At 50.2% G+C, this 22,857-nt stretch overlaps 5 protein-coding genes and 1 pseudogene across 6 annotated transcripts; 4 read left to right on the top strand and 2 right to left on the bottom strand.

Annotated features, from left to right (window-relative positions):
• Positions 1-457: 457 nt before the first annotated feature.
• Positions 458-1,534, top strand: LOC308320301 (translation initiation factor eIF2 assembly protein-like; the record flags this gene model as incomplete). The annotated part of the gene is made up of 1 exon (XM_080770614.1): positions 458-1,534. One exon carries the CDS (start codon positions 458-460, stop codon positions 1,532-1,534), a length of 1,077 nt encoding a protein of 358 aa, XP_080626740.1.
• A 602-nt stretch (positions 1,535-2,136) lies between these two features.
• On the top strand, positions 2,137-2,565 carry LOC308320300 (acyl carrier protein-like; the record flags this gene model as incomplete). Its single annotated transcript, XM_080770613.1, has 1 exon — positions 2,137-2,565. One exon carries the CDS (start codon positions 2,137-2,139, stop codon positions 2,563-2,565), a length of 429 nt encoding a protein of 142 aa, XP_080626739.1.
• Positions 2,566-6,208: 3,643 nt separating this feature from the next.
• Positions 6,209-10,408, bottom strand: LOC308320299 (ATP-dependent RNA helicase DHX29-like; the record flags this gene model as incomplete). The annotated part of the gene is made up of 1 exon (XM_080770612.1): positions 6,209-10,408. One exon carries the CDS (start codon positions 10,406-10,408, stop codon positions 6,209-6,211), a length of 4,200 nt encoding a protein of 1,399 aa, XP_080626738.1.
• Positions 10,409-11,274: 866 nt separating this feature from the next.
• On the bottom strand, positions 11,275-11,802 carry LOC308320720 (NADH dehydrogenase [ubiquinone] 1 beta subcomplex subunit 9-like; the record flags this gene model as incomplete). Its single annotated transcript, XM_080771372.1, has 1 exon — positions 11,275-11,802. One exon carries the CDS (start codon positions 11,800-11,802, stop codon positions 11,275-11,277), a length of 528 nt encoding a protein of 175 aa, XP_080627498.1.
• Positions 11,803-12,389: 587 nt separating this feature from the next.
• LOC308320298 (small ribosomal subunit protein RACK1-like) lies at positions 12,390-13,346 on the top strand (the record flags this gene model as incomplete). The annotated part of the gene is made up of 1 exon (XM_080770611.1): positions 12,390-13,346. One exon carries the CDS (start codon positions 12,390-12,392, stop codon positions 13,344-13,346), a length of 957 nt encoding a protein of 318 aa, XP_080626737.1.
• Positions 13,347-19,960: 6,614 nt separating this feature from the next.
• Positions 19,961-20,543, top strand: LOC308320296 (NADH dehydrogenase [ubiquinone] 1 alpha subcomplex assembly factor 3-like; annotated as a pseudogene). The gene has a single exon. The product of its transcript is annotated as an NADH dehydrogenase [ubiquinone] 1 alpha subcomplex assembly factor 3-like (transcript).
• Positions 20,544-22,857: the final 2,314 nt, after the last annotated feature.

Raw genomic sequence — 22,857 nt, 5'->3', positions numbered from 1 at the left:
TGGTATGAGTATGTGCTTGTTTGGCGTGTACGAGCATACGGAAAGCATAGAGGATGCTGGGTTGTCTGGGGCGGGTATAAGTAGGCTCAGGTAGATTGGCATGGAGGGCGGAGGATGGCGTGAAGGTATAGTCAAGGTGTGTTCCTCCGCCTCCTGAACATCTGTTGTTCCAACTCCATTATAGTAGGCCTATATTGTTATTATTTTCTCACAGAGAATTAATGCAGAGCTGAGCTGCGCCTCTCCCGTCTAAGACTAAGATTGACTAAGATTGTGGGACACACTCCTGTCATGGTTACCCGGGTTGCTATGGTTACCACTGCTGCTAATCAGTCTTCTCTGGCTCCATATTCGGGCACGACGGACCTATCCTGACCACAAGCGCGCCACCACAGCTGCTTTATAAGCAAGTTTGGGTCTTCTTAGGTTTTTACACTCTTATGGTAGGAATTCCAGCATGAAGAAGGAGCATGTTGCCAATTGCCAGTTTTCCGTTTGGTATCCGCTATTCAAGAAGCACACGATTAAAAGTGTCATTCTGCCATTGCCTCAGAACGTACTGGACTATTTACTGGACAATGGAACTCTGGTAGTTTCCGGAGCCTTCGGTGACGTCACACAGTGGACGCGGACGAACGACGGCGATTCAGATGAGGATGAGGAGGACGTTCGGTGGTCGGAGGACGAGACGACCGTCACCGCCTCGGCGCCGGAGTTCCCTGAATTTAAATCCAAAGTGCTCGCGGCCGTGAAGGTGCTCGGCGGACGCGTCTTTCCCAAGCTCAACTGGAGCGCACCGCGGGACGCCAGCTGGATCGCCCTGAACAACTCCCTCCAGTGTCAAACTCTGGCCGACGTATTCTTGCTCTTGAAGAGTTCCGACTTCGTGACCCACGACCTCACGCAGCCCTTTCTTCGTTGCAGCGACGTCGACTCGCCGGCCCCACCCATCGCCTACTCGCTGGTGCTGAGGAAGTGGAGCGAGCTGAACGCCGGCGGCGAATTCCGCTGCTTCGTCAAGGGAAACAAACTGGTGGGCATCTCCCAGCGGGACCACACCCAGCGCTACCCGTACATCTCTGAGCAGCGAGGCCAGATCTCGCAGTCCGTCGGGGAGTTCTTCCGCCGGAACGTCCAGCACAAGTTCCTGGGCGAAGAAGACTTTGTGCTGGACGTCTACAGAGACAGCCGGGGCAAAGTGTGGCTGATCGATCTGAACCCGTTCGGAGAGGTCACGGACCCCCTGCTGTTCACGTGGGAGGAGCTCACCTCGGGGAACCTCCTCTCGGCCGGTCGACGGCAGCGAGGCGGCGGCGGCGGCGAGGTCCCCCCGCAGGGAGAGGGCGGGCCGGCGTTCCGCTACGTCACCGGCGAGGTGGCGATGCAGCCGAGCCCGTGTCTGGGCTACGCACTTCCCCGGGACATCGTGGAGCTGTCCACCGGCGAGGACGCCCACAAGCTCGTCGACTTCCTCAAACTGCAGCGCGGCCGACAGGAGGACTCTGATGAAGAGGAGGAGGAGGAAGTGTTATAACCGTGACTGTGAATACTAGTCTGTAACTCCAAGAGTGTATAAATGGAGCCAAATAGACCCTTTAAGGATTAGTTTGGTTCCATTTGTACACACTAAGAGTGAGGGTTTCATATTGTGGGGACAATATGAAACCCACACGAGCACCTGAAAGGCATTACATTCAGTCTGACTCAGTTCCACAGATGGAAATAGGCAAACTACAAGCTTGTAGAATGGCTACTTTCACTATGTTTGCCTATTTCTTATAATATCTTTCAATTTGGATGTGCAGATACCTTGTATGGTACCACTGTTGTGTTCCTCCCAATTAATTTGGGCGACACCCAAGTCCCAGATAGACCATTGAGGGTTACATACCCAAGATCCATTTTGACCCCTGGTGGTCAAAATGCTGACAGTTGATTGCCATTGAAACGTGCAACCACCCCATGAATGGAGTGGTTGACGTCACATCACCGCTGCTGATGTCACACTAAGCTACATCAACAAATGATCTATATATGATCTGTATGTTGCAGCCCCGCTCAGCCAGAGCTTCCACCATGCAATAAGAACTACACAGCTCAATACGCCGAATCGAGTGACAACTACCACATACGGTCATGGCGTGTCGTGTTCTGCAGTGTGTCCGCTCCGTGGTTTCCCAGGGTCACCTCGCAATCAGAGCTGCCGCCACCACCACCATCACCCTGCTGCCAGCGCCCAGACGTCGGAGCACCGGTGCGGCTTTCCGACGGTACGGCGGGGACCTGTCCGGGCGCCCGCTCGCCCCGGAGGCCATCATCAGGGAGCGCGTCATGCACGTCCTGGCGCTCTACGACAAGATCGACCCGGAGAAGCTGCGGAGCACGTCGGGCTTCATGAAGGACCTGGGCTTGGACAGCCTGGACCATGTGGAGGTCGTCATGGCCATGGAGGACGAATTTGGCCTGGAGGTCCCAGACGTGGACGCCGAGAAGCTGACGTGTGCCGAGGACATCGTGGAGTACGTTGCGCGCAAGAAGGACGTCTGTGATAGGTCTGTTATTTAGCAGAGGACATCGTGGAGTACGTCGCGCGCAAGAAGGACGTCCGTGATAGGTCCGTTATTTAGCAGAGGACATCGTGGAGTACATCGCGCACAAGAAGGACGTCCGTGATAGGTCAGTTATTTAGCAAGAGGACATTGTAAATCATAGACATAGACAAGGTGTCTAGCCCATTGAGTCCCCTGAGGAAGATTCTACAAATTCCATACTGACCTGGCGAAGATCTGTCAAGATCGAAACGTTGTCGTTTATTTATTAAATAAAGTAATTATTTACGAAAAGAATGGTGTGCGGGCCCTACCTCCTTCCATTATTGCCTTATTGGCCCTGCACCCACTGTCGAGGTGTGTGTAAATACGGTAGGTATGCTCTGACGATTTCAGAGAGAAACCCTATGTTTCTATGTCAGTGGTTCTCAAACATTTTCATGTCAACGACCCCCAATATTACATATTATATATATTATATATATATATATTATATTATATATATTATATTACAATATGTAATTGGCCTCCGACCCCATCTCAAAATGTGTTGTTTCAGGGATCACCCCGAAGCAAAGATTTGAGTTAAAAATGTTCGCTCTGAAAGAATATATATTCAAAGTTTGTGCCACATTTTCACGATTTAAAAAGAATAGCAGATCTACAAGCTCGTAGCGCGGCTATGAGCTTGTAAATCTGCTTTTTTCAATAGCTAAAGTATAACATAATGCTTAAAACACCAAAAGGGGTTCCCGCCCAAAAATGGGCTAGACTCCTCCTTCGACTCTAGGCCGGGGGTTATCTCGAGAGGACGTGAGCTTCTGTGATGCACGTGGAAGCTTGGCGTTCAGTGGGCCAATCAGAGGCGATGTAAAGTTATGGATTGAATTGATAAGACCCGGAAATGACACGCTGTGATTGGCCACTTGATTGGCATCAATGCAGCCTGCCTAACGCACTTCTGCTCGATTTCCACCTTGCAGTGAAATACAGGTCGCTCTAATGAACTGAAGCGGCCAATCAGGTCGCTCCAATGAACTGCAGCGGCCAATCAGGTCGCTCCAATGAACTGCAGCGGCCAATCTGGTCGCTCCAATGAACTGCAGCGGCCAATCAGGTCGCTCCAATTAACTGCAACGACCAATGAGGCATCTAGGTTTTTATATCTCTGTCGTAGAGCAGTGGTTCCCAAAGTGGGGTCCGGAGACTCATAGGGGTCCTCCGGAGACTCATAGGGGTCCTTGAAGTTCCAGGGCGTCCCCACCTAAATGATATTGTTGATGATGATAGAGTTAAATTAACAAACTGATACAGCATAGGAACAGATTTTACAATATAAATTGGGGTCCCAGAGATAGAGATGCCATTACATGGGGGTAGGGCGTAGACCGAAGGATAGAGACCGAACTGGAGCGCAAGCACCCGCTCCCAAGCTATTCATTTCAGTGGAAGTTTGCTCAGTGGCGTTTTGAAGCACCCGGAAGACTGCTGGAAGTATAATCATAACTCAATGGCTCGAGCGAGCCGAAGTTTAGCCTAGCCTAGCCCCGGACCTCAATTACGCACGTGACGTCATGATCGTCCGTCCACCTCCATTAAAACTCATTCATCGCCACCACAGGATCAGACCGCCATTATATATCTTTTTTTGTTGTTGCCCATGTTAAAAAGGCGTTAAACACGTCGTTGCCAGTCCAGTTAAATAGGTCCTTGGCAGTCATTGAGTGTGCTGCAATTCCACATTTCACCAGTAGGTAATGGCATCTTCAACGTTGGATAGCTTTACTGTGGGCTTGGCGTAGACTAATGCATGTCACACTGGGGGTGATTGAAATGAAAATGGTTGAGGATCACTGCTAGAACCGTAGTAAATATCTTCTGTTATGCGTCTTTTCAAATGGGGGTCCGCAGGCTAATACATGTTGATTTAGGGGTCCTTGACATGAAAAACTTTGGGAACCACTGTTGTAGAGTACATCGCACACAATAAGGATGTTTATGATAGGTCTGTTATTTAGCCTAGACTAAAAATGTTAGTCAAAAAAATCACACCCGTGTGAAGTGGCCCTATCATACATCATCTCATTCCGGACATTGAGAATTTGTGTCCTCACCTTCATCTTCAATGTGTTTAGTGTTGTACACAAACACTCACACATGTTTGTGTTAAGACAAAGTTTGTTTATATGCACACTAAAAGCTGGACATAGTCCTCGAAAACTATGCTATGATGACTAAAACTAAAACAATTTTGTCACCAATTAAAAATGTGGCTATAATGTTAGGGAGGGACAAGTGGAGAAGTAGCCTGGGGTCTGTCCACCTTAGCCTCGGTCCCAGACTAACTTATCTGCGAAAAGAAAAGCCTGGTCACAACGTAAGGCAGATAAGCTATCGGCGGATGTATCCTCGTAACATCCGTCAGATGTATTTCCCCCGGATACGAAATTTTCCAGACATAACACTTGTTTCATTCACGGAGAATGTAAACTCAATGTAAACATGCTTTGTAAAGCATGAACGTCATTTCCTTGGGCGATACTTCCGCTAAAATCCCGCAACTTCCGCGTGTGTGTGTGTGTACCGGTGTGCGTGTGTGCGTCAATTTAACAAAGGTGCAGACGATCAGAAATCAGCGGAGAGTGATCGACGTTTGCGCTACTCTATGCCGATGCCGAATTGAAGTGGACTCAAGTTTTTTCTCCCTGGAGATAAAAACGTCTGGGTTTCCGAGGCTAGTGGAGAAGAGATCCAGTAGAACTAAAAGACTAAACTATTCTAAAGTTTGGTTGCATGCTTAAAATAGCAGGTCTACAAGCTCACAACGTTGAAAAAATCGGGCATTATTACACTAAAACTAAAACTAAGATCAACACTAAAACGAAAAAGAAAACTATGACTAAACTAAGTCAAAATGTGCTGCAAAATCAACACTGTAGCCGATTGGCAAGCGGGAACACCTTTTGGTGTTTTAAGCATTGCGTTATACTTTAGCTGTTGAAAAACAGCAGAACTACAAGCTTGTAGATCTGCCATTCCTTGACATGAAAAGGGTTAAGCACACTGACATAGAAAAATAGGTTTTTCAGAAAAGTGTTGGGATTCAGAAGCCTTTTTTGTAGAATCGTCCTCAGGTCTAAATGCACCCGTGCATGGAATGGAGCGAGACGTAACAATATTGGGAGATTCTTCAAAGGTTAGTGAAAAACGCCAGCAGTCAAAGGGGGTTAAAGATTAATTATTTCGGCAGTCTATTAACGTATTGGGCCGCCCTAACATGTGGCTTTTTTGTGCAGGCCACCCCTCATTTTATTTATTCATTTATTTCAATTTTAGTTTTCTAGGTCTAGTTTTTTATTATTTTGTTACGTTTTGGGTAATAAACACTGCTCGATGCTTTTCTCTTCACATTTCACATTTTACGGTTAAACTTATTTTTTTAAACTTGAGGCCCATCAAATAATTAACAGGTCATTATAATTATTTGAAATGTAAGTGTTTATTAGTCCCTTTGACAAATTGTTAAAAAAGAGGAATAACTATTTAATAAATAATAGGCATGTATGATTTCTGTACACAAATAAAGTGCAGATAGGGTTCCCAAAGGGATGGAATCGGTACTCAGCGGTTTGACAATGGGTGACATTCTCCTTCGGACGTCACAAAGCGCTGCGCTCCGTTCTGATCAGATCCAGAATCAACTGAATGGTCTTCTCGTCTTCCAGTCGCATCCGTGGGTTCTCCAGCTTCCTCTCGAGGAGCGAGTTCATCAGCTTTCGGAGGTGCTTGAAGAGCACGCCGACGCGCACCGGAGCCCGGAAGTACGCCCAGCCGTCCAGGGCGACGAGGCTCTCGCGGTGGTGGACGTCGATCTCCCCTCCGAACAGCAGCATGGGCACGGCCGCCGGTATCAGCGTGGTGCCGCGCAGGTAGATCCTGCCGCCGTGCCTGACCTTCTCCTGGTAGAGGAGCCAGCCGTGCGTCTGCAGGTGGCGATTGACGGATGACGGGTGGACCCGGGCTTTGCCCTGGGGCGTCTCGGCCACGCACGCCACCTTCTCCAGGACGTCGACCGCCGAGGAGGGGCTGCGGAGGAGACGGGCCACGCCACCGTCATACAGCCCTGCCGTCAGTGCCGCCCGAAGGACGGCGATCTGCTCCTTTCGGAGCGCGGCGTCGCCCGCTATCGACGGCGTCCGAGGCTCAGCGGCGGCGGCGGCGGCGGCGCGGTTCGGGGACCAGAAACCGGCCTGCTGCATCATCCCCATCAGCTCTCGCTTGGCCTCCTCTATCGCGACGAGGGCCGTGCGGTCGAGGAAGTTGTTTCTGCAGTAGGACATCTCTGCTCCGTATCCTTCGGCCCGCGACTTCCTCCATCCCGCGTACGCGTTGTATACGGTTAGGTGATCAGAGTTGGCCGACGCCAGGGCTTCTTTGGCGAGGTCGGCCTCCTCTTTCCGGTCCATCGGTGTGGAGAACGGAAACTTTTCGGCGATTGCCGCCGCGATGGTCGCCATGGGATCCAGGCAGCCAAGGATGGCGCCGTAGATGAGCATCTTGCCGATCCTGACGTGGACGGGCAGGCCGGCCAGGTGGCGGCCTAGCGGGGTCAGGAGGTGACCCTCCGGGTGACACGCTCCGATCCTCCGCAGCAGGCCGACGGCGTTGCTGACCACCTGCGGCCGCGGCGGGTCCGGGGCGCGGCCCAGGAAGTCCTCCGGGGAGCCGTACTCGCACTTCATGATGTGAAGACATAGCTCCTCCAGCGTGACGCGGAGCATCTCGGGGACGGCGTGCTCCGCGAAGGCTTCGAACCGGTACCTGGGGTACAGTCTGAAGCAGAAGCCGCTCCGGACGCGTCCCGCCCTGCCCTGCCTCTGGAGGGCACTGGCCTTGGAGACGAAGGTCTCCGACAGGGAGCTCATCCGGCCGCTCGCATGGTACTTGTTCTCTTTGGTCTTCCCGGTGTCAACGACGAACGTCACGTCGGGGATTGTCACGCCCGTCTCGGCGATGTTGGTCGACAGCACCATCTTCCTGACGCCCGCGGGGGGCACCGCGAAGGCGGCGGCTTGCTCTGCGGAGGAGAGTGCAGAGTGGAGCGCCATCACACGGTACCTGTCTCTGTCCCTGAACCTCTTGTCGGTGGACAGCAGGTCGTGGAGCTGCCGGATGTGAGCCAGGCCCGGCAGGAACACCAGAACCGCGCCGTCCGTCGAAGCGAACCGAGGAGCCGTGTCCAGGTGGTGGATGAGCTCCAGCAGCAGGTCCATGTTGATCCTGTTGGGGTTCATGTACTGCAGTGCGTGACGGGTTCTTCTGCTGAAGTGCTCCAGGTCTGGACCCAGGTCCCAGCCAGCACCGCCGGAGTACTCCTTCACTATCGTCTCCTGGTGCAGCGAGGTCTTGCCGGCCCTTTGGGTGACCGAGACGTTGACCTCCTCTTCCTCTTCGACGATCCTCTGGCTGTACTCCGAGTCCTTCTCCAGGGCGTAGCCCGTCTGCTCCACCACGTCCTCCAGGTGGAACACCTCCACAGGGAACGTCCGGCCGGGGACGGTGACGACGGGACAGCGGTCGAAGTAGCCGGAGAACTTGTGGCAGTCGGCCGTGGCGCTCATCAGCACCAGGCGCAGGTCCGACCTCCTCGCCATCACCACCTCCTTCAGAACGGTCAGCAGGAAGTCCGACTGGACGCTGCGCTCGTGGACCTCGTCCACGAAGACGTGCGTCAGGGAGTCTAGAAGTCTGTCGCGTTGAAGCCTCCTGAGCAGGACGCCGGTGGTGCAGTAGAGCAGCCGGGTGGACGCTCCCGAACGCTTCTCCATCCGGATCTGGTACCCGCACAGCGATGACGCGGAGCCGGGCCCGTCGTCGCAACCCAGCTCTCGGCTGACTCTGCAGGCCAGACTCACGGCCGAGATCCTGCGGGGCTGCGTGACAACGATGTTGCACGGCCGCGCCCCGCCGCGGCCCGTCAACAGCTCGTCCAGCAGAAACTGTGGGATCTGGGTGCTCTTCCCGCTGCCGGTCTCGCCGGCTATGACTACCACGCGGTGGCGCTGCAGAGCCTCCAGCACGCACTGCCGGTGTTGGAAGACCGGCAGTTGCTGTCGTTCGGCGAGCAGCTTGTGGGCCAGCGGGGAGTTCCGCAGCTTCAGGAGGAGCGTCCTGGCTGCTTCGACTTTTCCTGCTGCTTCTCTCCTACTCCTCTCTTCTGCCTCCTTCCTTAATCTCGTATCATCTCCTTCTCCGCCTCCTTCACCGTCCAGACCGGCCAGGTTCTCCCAGGTCTCTTCAGGGTCATCTTCACCAGCATTCCGGATCTGTGGCCCAACGGGTTCGGGGTTCCTGTCGTAGCTCCGGTACTTCTGCTGTTTGAGCCGCGTCAGTAGCTGGGAGATGAACTGATCTCTGGCTTTGTTGGCGCCAGTGTGGGTCTCTTCCCGTCGCTGCTGCTCCCCGTCTCGCCACTCTAACCATACATCTCTGTAGGTAGGAGGCAAGAGCTGGTGCACCGACTGGCCTTTCACCAGGTGGTAGAGCGCCAGCGTGGCTCCAAGGTGTTGGGCCTGTGCACTGTCCTCAGTTAGAATGGTGGGACATACCTCCAAAATATCATCTGCTTTCTGAACACGCACCTTGCACCTCCAGTATCTTCCGACCCCGACCTTGTGAAAGGCCGGCGGTGGGCACTTGGGCAGGTTCTTGCGCACCCAGTCTATGAGGAACTGCTTGGGCGACTTTCCCGTCCAGCTGCGAGCCGCGTGGTCAAAATTCCGAACATCCTTCGGTGCGTTCTTTCTAACTTCTTTTTCCGGGGGAGGGGGTTTTGGAGCCTGTTCAAACAGACTTGAGTTGAGTTCCTCTTTCTCCCCGGTGACAGGAAGTGTCTTCCTTTCTTTCGGAGGTGCATCCACTACCTTCAGAGCTGGGTCGAACATGGGGTGAGACTCCAGAGGCTTCAGCTCTTGCCGTATGACGCGTATCCTGTCCTGCGCCATCCTCTGGCCTGCCGCGTCTCGCTTCGCCTTGGCCGTGGCTGCCGTCTCCTTTGTGTCACGCAGGTGCACTGTCAGCACCCGGTACCTGTCGTTTGGATCAGACCTTTCATCCGGTTCAGGATTGTGTGACGCAGCCTTCATCCCGGCATCATCCTCCTCCTCCTCCAGGAGGTCACCGTCCTCGTCGCTGGACTGCTCAGCGTACCTCAGTATCCATTCCTTTATGCTCGCAGCCTCGTCCTTCACGGGTGTCCTGGCCGTCTCGTCGGGGGGTCTGTCTAGTGCTTTGTCGCGGATGGCCGGGTCCGCTGGCTCGTGTTGGGTGGGGGTCTGGAGGAGCCGTGGCCTGTCGCGAGGTCGCCTCTTCTCCTCCTCCTCCTCCTCTTCCTGCATCTTCTGGCCGAAGCCTTCTGGAAGCTCGTCGTCCTCGAGGTTGAGGCACAGCCATTCGAGGGCGGAGATGAGGTCTCCCCCGTAGAGGGCGCTGCTCCTCATGGCCTCCTCGATGTGTTCCGTCTTGAAGTGGAACTTCTGCAGCGCCGTGTACAGCTCCACCAGCTTCCTGCTGGTGAGTCGTCCCGAGACGGGCGACCTTTCGCCGTCCTCCCGTCTGGAGTCGTTGATCAGCTTGACGATTTTCTTCTCGAGGTCGGGCTGAATGACGACCTCAAGGATCGATCTGTCGGACGCTCCGCCGGTGTCGACTTGGGCCGTGTTGCTGAGGCTGTAGATCTTGGGACCTTTACGTTTGGATGTCAGTTGTTTCTTCCCTGCGGGAAGATCTCCTGCCACGCCGTCCCTTGCTGCTGCCGCCAGGGGGAGCACCACAGCCGCGCTGTTCTTCTTTCCACCCATGATGAAGACGATTATACTTTGATGTGTGAGCCCACCGATGTGATGAAAAACATCAATCAATCATCGAATAACTGTCATACTATTAGTGCCGACACTTATGAAATATATGCATGGTTATCTCCTCAATGCCAGTTCCCTCTCTCTTAAGTCACAAACAAAAATTACATTTTTAAATCTCATCTCAGATTCCACAAAAGTGAGTGAGAATATCTATTATTCAACACTGTCATTTATGAACTTATGAGTCCCACTTGTTGGCTGGCAGGCAGGCAGTGTCTTTCTTTGGATCTGATTGTGGCAGGCACGCATATATGCCCATATATGGTCTGGACAATTGTGAGACAACATGCTGTCAATGCAATAACCCAGGAAACAAAGGGCAGGCACTGGTAACACAGTGATGGATGGTTAGAGGTTTAAGCACCTGTCCAGATATGGATTTAACCAACAGCAGCACAATTTACTATAGCATGCCCATATATAGAAATCATCGTGGGTGTGTGCCCATATGGAGACCGCGAACATCAGTATAAATCACTGTTGTTAGGCAACGCTTTTATGCCAGTACCCTAATGTCAGCGAAAAAACCAACACCATCTGGAAGGCTTAAAGTGGCCAATCTACAATATGTCACTATTTTTAAAAGTTATTGAATTGGACATTTCTGAAATACTTTGAATTTCTTATCGTTTTATCTTTGAAAATATTTTGAAATAATAACTTAAAACATTGCGGGAGACAAAACATCACGCCTGTTTGAACTTAAGTGCCCCTCACTTACGTTCAAACAGGCGCGATGCTGTCATCATATCCGTGCTCAGGCAAAAGGAGACAGCGGGGACTATCAACATTGGGAAGGTCTGTGTTTATGTGGGGCGCTCCCTGGCGCGGGTCACGTACTGCCACCACAGAGGGGGGAGGTCCCCCTCCTTGCGGGCCGGCGGGAGAGCCTCGGTCCTGGGACCGCCGGCCGGGGTCTCGGCCTCGAGCTGGGCCACCTCTCTGTCCCAGCTCTGCTCCCGCAGCCTCTTCCACCGCTCCCTCTTGGCAAAGTAGTCCGGGTACGCGGCCTTCTCCGAGGGGTGCCAGTGGTCCAGCGTCCACTCCGGGACCTTGTAGCACTCGTAGCGTTCATAGGACGTCCCTCCGGGGGAGTCGGGGAAGATGTAGGGCTGGGGGTGCTGCTTCTCCCAGAACTCCTCCTCCCCGGCCTTCAGCATCACTGTGGCTTTCACCATGTCCCTCTCGTTCTTGTTCTCGTCGAAGCGAGCCCGCAGCGTGCAGGCGTAGAAGCGGTACTTGTCTCTGAACACGCACCACGATTCCAGATGTCGCAGGGATTTCTTGTACAGCCGCAACACTTTCTGCCGGTGAGTAAGATATGCAGAGGCCATTTTGTTTTTTTACTGTCCCCTTGTCAGCTTCTCGCCGAGCAAGAACCTGAATGGAACACTAATATGTAGGCGGCCGGGTGCGGTGTGTGTGTGAAATGAGGGATTTACCATTTAGAATTGACGGCTATCCCTACCGTGAGAGATATATTCATATGAGGGTGCTAGCTGGAATCTTTACCGTTCCTTTTATTTACGATTCTGGCCATATTTGGGCACTGCAGTGGTGGACCTCCAATCGTCCATTATGATCTAAATATGTCGTATGAGAGCACAACACGCTAGCCAGTTGAGTACTGTCTAAACAGAAGTACTGAAAGTCGGGGGAAGTAATTCCCAAGAAAATTAAGTTGAGGAATTACAAATCTGTAAATGTGACTAGATACATGTATATCCTTATTAGGAACCGGCAAAGGAAGATGACTATATTTGGTTCAGAGAATGTCATACGTCATACCGTGTCATGGATCTATACATTTATTGTCCACACTTAAATAGCTCAACAAGTGACAAATAAGTACATTCGCTGTGATCTTTATAGGCTGTGTCTGCAATCCGTCCTCGCAAAAGGAAACCAAACTCCCACGAAGATGGCCGAGCCTTCGATGACATTGCGGGGGACCCTGAAGGGCCACAACGGCTGGGTCACCCAGATCGCCACCACGCCCCAGGACCCCGACATGATCCTGTCGTCGTCCCGCGACAAGACCATCATCAAGTGGAGGCTGACCCGCGACGAGAACAACTACGGCGTCCCCGAGCGGGCCCTCCATGGCCACTCGCACTTCGTGAGCGACGTGGTCATCTCGTCGGACGGCCAGTTTGCCCTGTCGGGCTCCTGGGACGCCACGCTGCGCCTGTGGGACCTGGCCACCGGCGCCACCACCCGTCGCTTCGTGGGCCACACCAAGGATGTGCTGAGCGTGGCCTTCTCGGCCGACAACCGCCAGATCGTGTCGGGCTCCCGCGACAAGACCATCAAGCTGTGGAACACGCTGGGCGTCTGCAAGTACAGCATCCGGGACGACTGCCACACCGAGTGGGTGTCGTGCGTGCGCTTCTCGCCCAACAGCAGCAACCCCGTCATCGTCTCCGGCGGCTGGGACCGCACGGTCAAGGTGTGGAACCTGGCCAACTGCAAGCTGAAGACCAACCACATCGGCCACCGGGGCTACCTGAACGCCGTGACCGTCTCGCCCGACGGCTCCCTGTGCGCGTCGGGCGGCAAGGACGGCCGTGCCATGCTGTGGGACCTGAACGAGGGGAAGCACCTGTACACACTGGAGGCCGGCGACATCATCAACGCGCTGTGCTTCAGCCCCAACCGCTACTGGCTGTGCGCCGCCGCCGGCCCCGTCGTCAGGATCTGGGACCTGGAGCGCAAGGTGGTGGTGATGGAGCTGAGGCAGGAGGCGGTAGGCGCCTGCAGCAAGGCCGGGCCGCCACACTGCGTCTCCCTGGCCTGGTCGGCCGACGGCCAGACCCTGTTCGCGGGCTACACCGACAACCTGATCAAGGTGTGGCAGGTTACCGTCGGAATGCAATAATACGGACGTGTTTTTTAAAAGCGGGGGTCCGTCTGGTTCCTTTTCTGCACTCTTGGGTTACAGAGCGGCCAGGGCCCAATCGGTTACAAACTATCAATTGTATACCCCCTGGCCCCGCTTTGAGAACAACTGGGATGAAAGACACGCACAAAAAAAGGATACATTCAAAAGGCCGCACTGAAGTTTGTTTTGGAAAGGCCATGTCAAATACCTGTAAAAAGGTTTTAAGCCTTGCATTGTGTTGGAAAGCTAGCCCTGAATATTCAAAAAAAATAAAGTAGAGTATTTTAAGCGTTTATATCAGAGCACAATGCTTGTATAAATTGGAAATACTCAAGCACTGTACTTGCAATGTTGAGGTATATGTAATCTTATTGAGTAAATGTACTTCCGCTTAGGCTGGTTAATGGTTTTAGGGGTGCCAGGTAGACTCGGTCTACCAGAAAAAATATATTTCTCCTTTTGTTTGAATGATTTCTTCCTCATCCGGGTTAAACCACTTCAGAAACCGACACAGGACTTGCACATTAAAATGCAAACCCTTTTACACCAATAAGTAAAACACCATAGACACTCAGTTTCAATTATTATTGAGAATTCAACCAGAATAAACTCAGTTCATCACTTTTCATAAAACAAAACCCAACAGTTTGCAATGTTTGTAAATAAACAAAAATGTATGTCAAGGGGCACGGTGGCACAGTTGGTAGTGCTGTCGCCTCACAGCTAGAAGGTCCTGGGTTCGATTCCCGCTCGGGGCGCTGTGGGTGCTGGCGGCGTGTTTCCTCCTCCGCGTCATCAGTGCCCATACCCGAAGGTGGGGTTGGCGAAAGGGCCTTTCTGTGTGGAGTTTGCATGTTCTCCCCGTGTCCCCTAGGGTAGATACCCTCACAAAAACATGCAGTAATCCTGGTCTCTAAACTGCCTCCCCCTGGCCAGCCGGGGCGCCTGATGGAGGGGAAAGGAACTGGTTGGAATAACGTGTTCCTTCCACGCGCTACGTCCAACCAGGGAAACTCCCCCTGTCAGGTGTAAAGGAGCAACTTCGAGTGAGTCGGTCTAACCGAGTAGACCGGCTCTTTATAAGTTTCCAAAACAAAACAAGCGCTTGAAATAATAAGGGGAAAATATATGACAGGAACAGAAACAGGTCTGGATGCGGGTCCGTTGTGGAAGGGTTGCAGCTCTGGGGAATGTCCACTTCAACACGCCCGAGTCTACGCCACTTTTACGGACTAAACGTGTTAACGAACGCCGATAATCAAGGGGCTATAACTTCCTCGTTCACGCACAGGTCCAAGTCCAAGACTGAATGTCTCGCTCTGACTGTATGTCTGTCTGTCTCCACACTCCAGTCGCGTGCACCGGCACAATCAACAGGGCTTTTTACAATAGGCGGTTCCCAGGGGTGAGTGACAGGTGTCATTAAGAGACGGCTCAGGGACCATTTCGGGCCGTCACAGTACTTAGTTACTTTCCACTAGCCTGGCTAACAAGCCAGACCGAATCAGCCGAATCGGCCTGATCGCGGATTACGGTCTGGAGAGGCTCAAGTGTACACCCATTTCCTACACCAGAGAACTGGAGTGGCCAATCGGGACACGGTATGCACTATGGGCGGGCTTTGGTACAGTGACGTTCAATTCTGTAACTGAGACTTTTCACAAACATGGCTGCGCCCACAGCCTCCGTACATAAACAAGTTGGAGAATATATGTTATCTACAAGGAACAAAACAATTGCATGGACAGGACACACCAATAGTTATAGGCCTACCCTTTCTAATATAACACATTTGTGCAATTCAAGCTTCTTTATAATGCTGTGGCTGGCGGACGCTCTCAGAGGAACTCAGAACAGAACTGGGTTTGTGAATATAACTGTCTGGACTCTCTGGAGATTCAGTTGCTTACCCCGCAGCACCCGCTACCCAGGCTACAGTATTTACCAGGTTTCGAGTTCAACAACGGCCACAAACTATTGGATTAACTACAGTTGTAGTAAGGGCATTTTATCAGGTATTTGACCAATCTGGGAACTAAATCGTTACCAAGAAATTTCTTCACCAATGTGTTTCTAAAGGTGTCTTATAACATGTACTAAAAGTTTGAAATTCAACTCCCGTGGGAAACCTCGTAAAAAGCAGCTCAAAGTCGGGGTACCGATAAACAATTTTCGAAAATTCGAAAAAATAAAAACTGCCACACCCACTTTAACATTTACATAAAAAGTTGCATTTCTTTATTTTTTAAATATTTGTAACCCATTTTTCACCCCTGTGTCAATCATCTAATGTGATCCTGGGCTCTACACACCCTCCACCAACCTAGTCCCCATATATGGGGGACATGGGGAGAGCAACGGACTTGAACTCATGCTTCCTTCATGCCTGAGTGTCCAAGTTGCTCCTTTACACCTGACAGGGGGGAGTTTCCCTGGTTGGACGTAGCACGTGGAAGGAACACGTTATTCCAACCAGTTCCTTTCCCAGTTGCATTTATTTCGATTAGAATAATACTGATCCACCATGTCAAATGCTTCAGGAGTCAATGTCTGAGTCTTCTTCAACACCATCATGACTTGCATGTAATGCCTTTACAAACTCCACATGCTGAGATGCACTTGACATCATTCTTCTTGCAGCTGCATCTCCGGTTGCTGCAATCTTCATTACAATTGCAGCTTGTGAACTTTAGTAGCTCCTCAGGAGCCATGGGGTCTAGTAGTGTTGGAACTGGTTCATAACCATGAACACCTAATGTCCACCCATAGTCACTGGGGTCCATAGACATGCTCTGTATAGGATCCAGTCCCGGGTCTGTAGGTAGGCACGAAGAGAATGCTGTGCAGCTGCACCCTCTGTTGGAGGTAGATTATCTGGTTAAATCAGCCCAGCCGCTGGCCTTATGTGAGAAGATGTTGTATCGAATTGCACCCAGAGTAGTACCTGGTCCATGGTAAATGTACCAGTACCAGAATGTCCTACTTCAGCTGCTCTCTCAGCATTGACTGAGTCAACTCCTGTGCTGGTGAATCCTGCAGAGAAAGATACAAGCATCTCCTTGTCTCGATCGTGGTCGAATGGGTTGTTCTCCTCGAACCATTGGAGGGCAAGTTCAACTGCTTCAGCATCTCGCTACATCTGTGTTTTGGAAAGGTCTCTGTGGAGTGGAGCATGTTTCTTTACATCTTCCTCCATGCGCTGGGTGACATTGTAGAAATGACTGAGGGTGAGCACCCAGCACTGAGGGTGAGCACCCAGCACTGAGGGTGAGCACCCAGCACTTGTGGCCAGAATCACTGTTTCTCATCCTCCCTCTGCTCAGTCCACCTTCTGATTTGGCTGCCTTCATTAATGTCAGCTCGATACAGATGTCACACCAGGTGCCAGACCAATCATGGCTGGAATAACGGACAACGTGGTTTACATGGGAGGTGAAACTTTCGAAGGTCTCTTTGTAAGCAGGCTAAGTTTCGAGTTCCTTCATAAGTTGACAGTACAGCCGTACGCCTTTGGCACATTGATGATGGCCCGCAGCTACAAAGATGTCCAGCATCGTGGTAACAATGCAGGGCAGGTGCCCATTGTGGTCTGCAAGCCGCTCAGTTTGGATGAACATCTTGATCACATCCACCATGTGGTGGTACTGCACCCAGAGTGTAGCTGTTCTTCCTCCTTCAGTGAGTCTTTTGAAGTTTTCTTCAAACCTCTGTTCAAACAGTGCCACTACTGGATCTGTTTCTCTGGCTCCCATCTTCCCATCAGCTACCTTCTCCATGAAGGTCCTCATTTCAACAAGCTCCTCCTCAGTGAAGGCATGTTTCATGGTGTGCTGATAGATGGCTGCATCAATTAGGAGATGAGCACGAATTGCCATGTCAAAACACCCTTCATCCAGGATGTGGCTGGCTGTCGTACTCCCTGGATAAATCAGCTGGATCAGCTCTAGTATTCCAAGGTAGGACTTCAGCAGGTGAACTCCACCCAACCTCGGAATGACGGGTAGATTGGCCTGCTTTATGATGTCCACAGCCTTCAGCCAGATCGGAAGATCGAACGTCACTATAGTGGCCCTGTCTGCAGAGAGCCGCGTGCACTCTTTGAGAGTGGTGAAGATGGTGTTGTGGTCATTAGGGTCACCTTTGATGACTGGGAGGAAATCAATCTGTGTGCTCTACTTGACATTATCTGCATGGATACTCTTCATCCAGCCATTCCAGTTGGAGTGTGGGAAGTCGGGATCCTGGGCTTTGATCATCCACCTTGCTGCCCAGCAGGTACAACAAAACGAGCAATCAACTACTCACTACTGCGCACATCAGTATTCTTAAATCTATATTTGTTATCCCATACAATAATAATATCTTGGGTCTGGCTCCACAGGTCTGTTTACCAGTGCGGTGAAGAGCGTGTGGAGCTTGTTGTTGGCGGCCTTTATCACCCCCGCAGGCCATCTTGGGTGTTGGTGTAGCTTGAAGAAGGAACCAGCAGTCCAAGACATTGTAGAAGCACTTCACTTTTAAGTTATAATATAATATCATTATATAATAATAATATATACTATAACAAAATTGTTGTGAGGAAAAGCTGTCTGTAACTCACAAAACAGGATAAAAGAAGAAAGTGGTGGTGGAGTAGAAGAGTAGGACTCGTGGTGCACCACTGGGAATTGGGGAGGGCTGTCGCCACCCCCGCAGGCCATCTTGGGTATTGGTTGTTGTCTGAGGAAGAATCAGTAGCCCAAGTGGAAACTTCTTTAGTCAAGAGGTTGTTGCAAAACCCTGTTGAAACAGAGCCTTGGAAGGGGTCCATCATCGTGGCCATCTGTAGCCATGGTGGAGATGGCTTGTTCCTTGTCTTATTCTCAACCCCTTTTTTTATTTCATTTTAAGATATAAAAAAAATATATATATTATTATTTATTTAGCACCACTACTAAATAAAAATATTTTTCCCACTTAACTCCCCTACTATAGAGGGTAACGTGAAGCGGAACACACACAGTGGTTAGCTTTCAGTCGGCGGCTGAAGGCTACCCCACGTGTTGTTGCTGGCCCACCGTGTAATGGAGGGAGCCAGGGAGACCCGTTTCTTGTCCCCAATGCGGGGAAGGGTTGAGAGAGAGTGGGGAAGGGTTGAGAATGCGGCCCGTCTAGCCTGCGGTAGATGTAGATGCTTATAGCGCCTGATATTCCCAGGCGGTCTCCCATCCAAGTACTAACCAGGCCCGACCCTGCTTAGCTTCCGAGATCGGGCGTGTTCAGGGTGGTATGGCCGTAACGTACCGGTATGCCCGCCGTCACCGAGAGGTGTAGAAGCGAGGCTGCGGGCTGCGGCTAGGACTCAGGTTAGTCAGCGACTAACGAGAGGCTAGCGGTGGAGAAAAGAAGCGGCAGCAACGCTGAAGCTAAACCACAGACAGGCTAACGGAGCTAGCTAACAGCTAACAACGCTAGCTAGAGGGTAATGAGAGGGAAGACAGAACAACAAGCCGCCGGGCAGGCTCACTTGTGTTATGAGTCTTATTTGACTTATCTGCTTAGTAGCTCGTAGAGAGAAAACACCTTCTTGTGGCTGCGAATCCCCGCGGTACAAGTCGGTTTTAGACTCGTCCGTCTTTCGGGAAAATACAACTTCAACAGCCGGTGTGAACTTTGGTGTACTCGTTGTGCTGTGTGCATCCAAGCGCAGAAAAATGTAGGAATGACTCGGCGTTCACGCCCACCGGTTTTATACCTGCGGGTCAGGACCGGAGGCGCCGCCTTGAGTGACAGCTCCACGAACCAATAAATTAGCTCGTGAGTTTATGTTTTGTTCTGTGCTCCAGCGCCACCAAGTGTCTCGGACCCATATGACTCTCTTCGAGAGAGGCACTTAAGACAACTTCAAACTCTGAGAGCATTTTACTCCGATGGATGGTACAGGTTTAACAACATTCAAACAAGCATACCTTTTTTCAAATATTTTCTGATTTCAATGAGCGACTCATGATTTGAAAGCTTACATTCTGAGAGTACTTCATAATCTGCAAAAACCTGAAAAAGACCAATGCCCCTTGTGTCCTAAAGCACTTATTTTGTCACAAATACATTGCTAATCACATGTAACATGTGATATATTTACATGTGAGGTATTACCTGTATTGTCTGAATGCATTAATAAAGATGACCTGCAGATCATGTCTGTCTGTCCCGCTGTTACTGTATATGTGGACCTGGCCCCTTTTGTGCCCATATATGGAGCCGAGTGATTGCTGATGCAACACACTCCATATTTGGATAGCGGGACAGACACACGGACACACGGACAGACATGATCTGCTAGGTCTCATAGTAAGTGCTCACTGCGTTCGCAATGATTCATGTATAGCTTATTATTACTTAAATATCAATGGACTGTAGCTCTAACCAATTTTGTGCCCCTATATGGAGATCTCTGTATGTATTTACATGTCCCTTTTATGCCCAAGATGTCATCAGTGCATGTCCATAAATGGGACATGCGGACTACAAAATCTCAATATATGGCTACATGCGTGGCTATACAGTCAGATCCGCGACTTTATTTAGCTGGCCTGGCCGGAAGGTGGAACAAGACTTGTGTCGAAAACAAAATGCTGTGTGCCACTACTAGAGTCCTGCGAAGATCGGCCCAGAGCGTGATCCTCTCCCCTCGCCCTCGGGCATCCCCCGTTTTCCCGAGTCTCGTCGTGCCGTCTCGGGGTCACGGGCTCGCTCCCGGCGACGACGAGATGTACTACCAGCGCACCACCGTGTCCGTGATGCAGAAGGAGCCGGGCGGGGGGCGGCGGCGGGGTCATGATCCGCAGCTACAGTCCCAGAGGGTTCAACATCGACGGCAACACGGTGTTCGGGCCCTGCGCGCTGCTGCCCCCCGCTGCCATCCTGCAGTGGAACGTCGGCAGCCACGCGGACGTCACGGCGGAGAGCGTCTCGCTGTTTCACGCGCTGGAGCCGCGGATAGAGATCCTCGTGCTGGGAACGGGAGCTCGGGTCGAGCGGATCGATCCCGCCGTCCTGGCGCTTCTGAGGGGTGAAGGCGTCGCCGTGGAGGTCCAGGACACGCCGAACGCGTGTGCGACCTTCAATTTTCTGTCCAGTGAGCGGAGAGTAGTAGCCGCTGCTCTGATCCCTCCGCCTGTCAGCACAGCACTGGACGGGATAAAACTAAACTAGAACTGCACTCTGTCGAGTGCATACTTGCTTGTTGCACACTATAGTAGTGCACAAGCAGAGCGCGCAAGTACTGTCGACCGCTACAAACTGTCAAATCTCAAGGTTCTCTGTGAAGGAACGTTTGCAATGTTGAATTATTAGGTTTAGCTATTTGCTACCTGCCTACTGTATGCATGTAAAAAAAGTAGTATTATGAAGTATGGTACAAGTTTCTATCTATAAAAGAAATACAGTTTTATCGATTTAGAATTATTCTGGATCCCTTTTTGTTTCTCAAAGAAAAAGAAAACATCGATATCCGATGAAATATAAACTGAAATAAAATATGTTATCACGTATACATTATAATTATTTAATTATTTATGGAAATGCTTCTATGTAATTTGTAAGTTGATTAGCGGTATACTGTGGTTACTTTGTGCCACTTTTGATGCGTATGCACCGTCCCAACACTTTAGATGCGTATGCACCGTCCCAACACTTTTGATGCGTATGCACTGTCCCAGCATATGACGTCAGGGTAACTGGTATAACTAGCTCTCAAAGATGTGGATTAAATGACCCAATGCCAGAGTGTTATTGGTTTTCAATGGTGACATAATGACGATATGTTTTAGTGTCGGGAGGATTAAAGGTAATGCTCCTATGTATACATGTGCAAGCACATGTAGGGACACATTTATTTGAAAACATGAATTACTAGTTAATTTGGACTATTTTTACAAAACAATTCAGCCCTACTGTATACATTTTGGCCATTTGAAAATAGCCGATCGTACAAGCTCACACAATGTGACACACTGTGAGCTTGGAGATCTGCTATTTTCAGAAGATTTGAATACATTTTAATTCCAAATGTTGTTCTGTAGTCAGTGTTTCATTCTTGCCTCTCTTACAAGAACGGACGATTAAAGCATTGCTCAAGCTGCTTACACTTTATTCACATACTGTAGAATCTACAGTATGTGAATAAAGTGTAAGCAGCTTGAGATAGATAACATATAACGTAGCATGTTTACACTAGTCTGGCTCTCTGTCACTCTAGCACGTTCACTCTGCTGCCCTGTGTTACACTCTAACATGTCCGTGCGGAGACACGTAGCAAACTAACAATGATATTGTTACATCCTTTTTCTTTTGTTTTGAAGTGTAACTCTTATTCAAATAGAAAAATGCAATAACATCAACAACATAACTTAACCGAAAATAATGTCACCTCATCTGTAAGTTCTCAACAACAGATTGGTAAAACACTATTTTGTTCATCAACAACTGAAAATAAATACTCTGAATTCTCTGAGCAAGTTACTGTGAAAAATAACAAATAGAAAAGATCCTCACCAAAATACTCCAAGGCAAAAAATTACAAAATAAATTGAAATAATCCAAACATTACTCCAACCATATTTTCAGGTAGGCCTACCAATCACTGGGACCATATCAACACCAATCACAGTCTAACATACTGTCCTCCACCCTCCCTATTCCCCACAGCTATGCTCAATGGATCCACATTGAATAACAAGAGGGAGTAAAGACAGTCCCATTCACACTCAATTTACAATTTAGGCATTTAGCAGACGCTCTTAATCCAGAGCGAGTTACATTAAGCAAGAACAAAAAGCATGGGAATACATCACATAAAAACATTTATCATGAAACATGCGTAAGCTAAGAAAGTAACAGTGGAATATCTATAATGAAACTATACATATAAGCTATACATCTACATAACATGCTATAAGTCTGTATCAAATGCTATCTCAACATGAATAGTTACCATATGCATGTAAATGACAGCATGACAATGGACAGCAGTTTAGGGTTTTTTGATTGATTTATTAACAGTTTGCAGAAATGCAGTTTCAAGTACAACTCAATAGGAAAAAAAATGTTAACTGTTAGAGTGGACGACACCATAAAGGTTTTTCCTTTTGTATTTCTAAATGCAATATTCATTCACCATGTCAATACATTTTCTTTCCCTTTTTTCTCCATTCATCAGTCCCAAAAGTCCCATACTTGTCCCTCTGTCTGTTTTTTATTGTATTATTTTACCCGAAGTCATTTGTTGTCACGTCAAAGTCCTAGTCACATAGCAGTGACCACATATCAACGTGTCCTGCAAATACTTTGGCCTAACAACAGGTCGGCCAGACCTGGTAGTCACAGTCTGTTGTGTGTCACTCATTACTCTGGCAGGGGTCGTAACAGTGTCCGGTGCTGTGTGAGTGTCAATCGTCACTGTACGGGCTGTAGGCCTACAAAGTTGGTTTGATACTCCTCACAGACATCTCAACTAAGATCACAACGC

Source organism: Protomyctophum bolini (genome assembly GCF_963924005.1).
Source record: "Protomyctophum bolini genome assembly, chromosome: 8".
NCBI classification, from domain to species: Eukaryota; Metazoa; Chordata; class Actinopteri; order Myctophiformes; family Myctophidae; genus Protomyctophum; species Protomyctophum bolini.
This window is presented reverse-complemented; position numbering and strand designations above follow the sequence as displayed.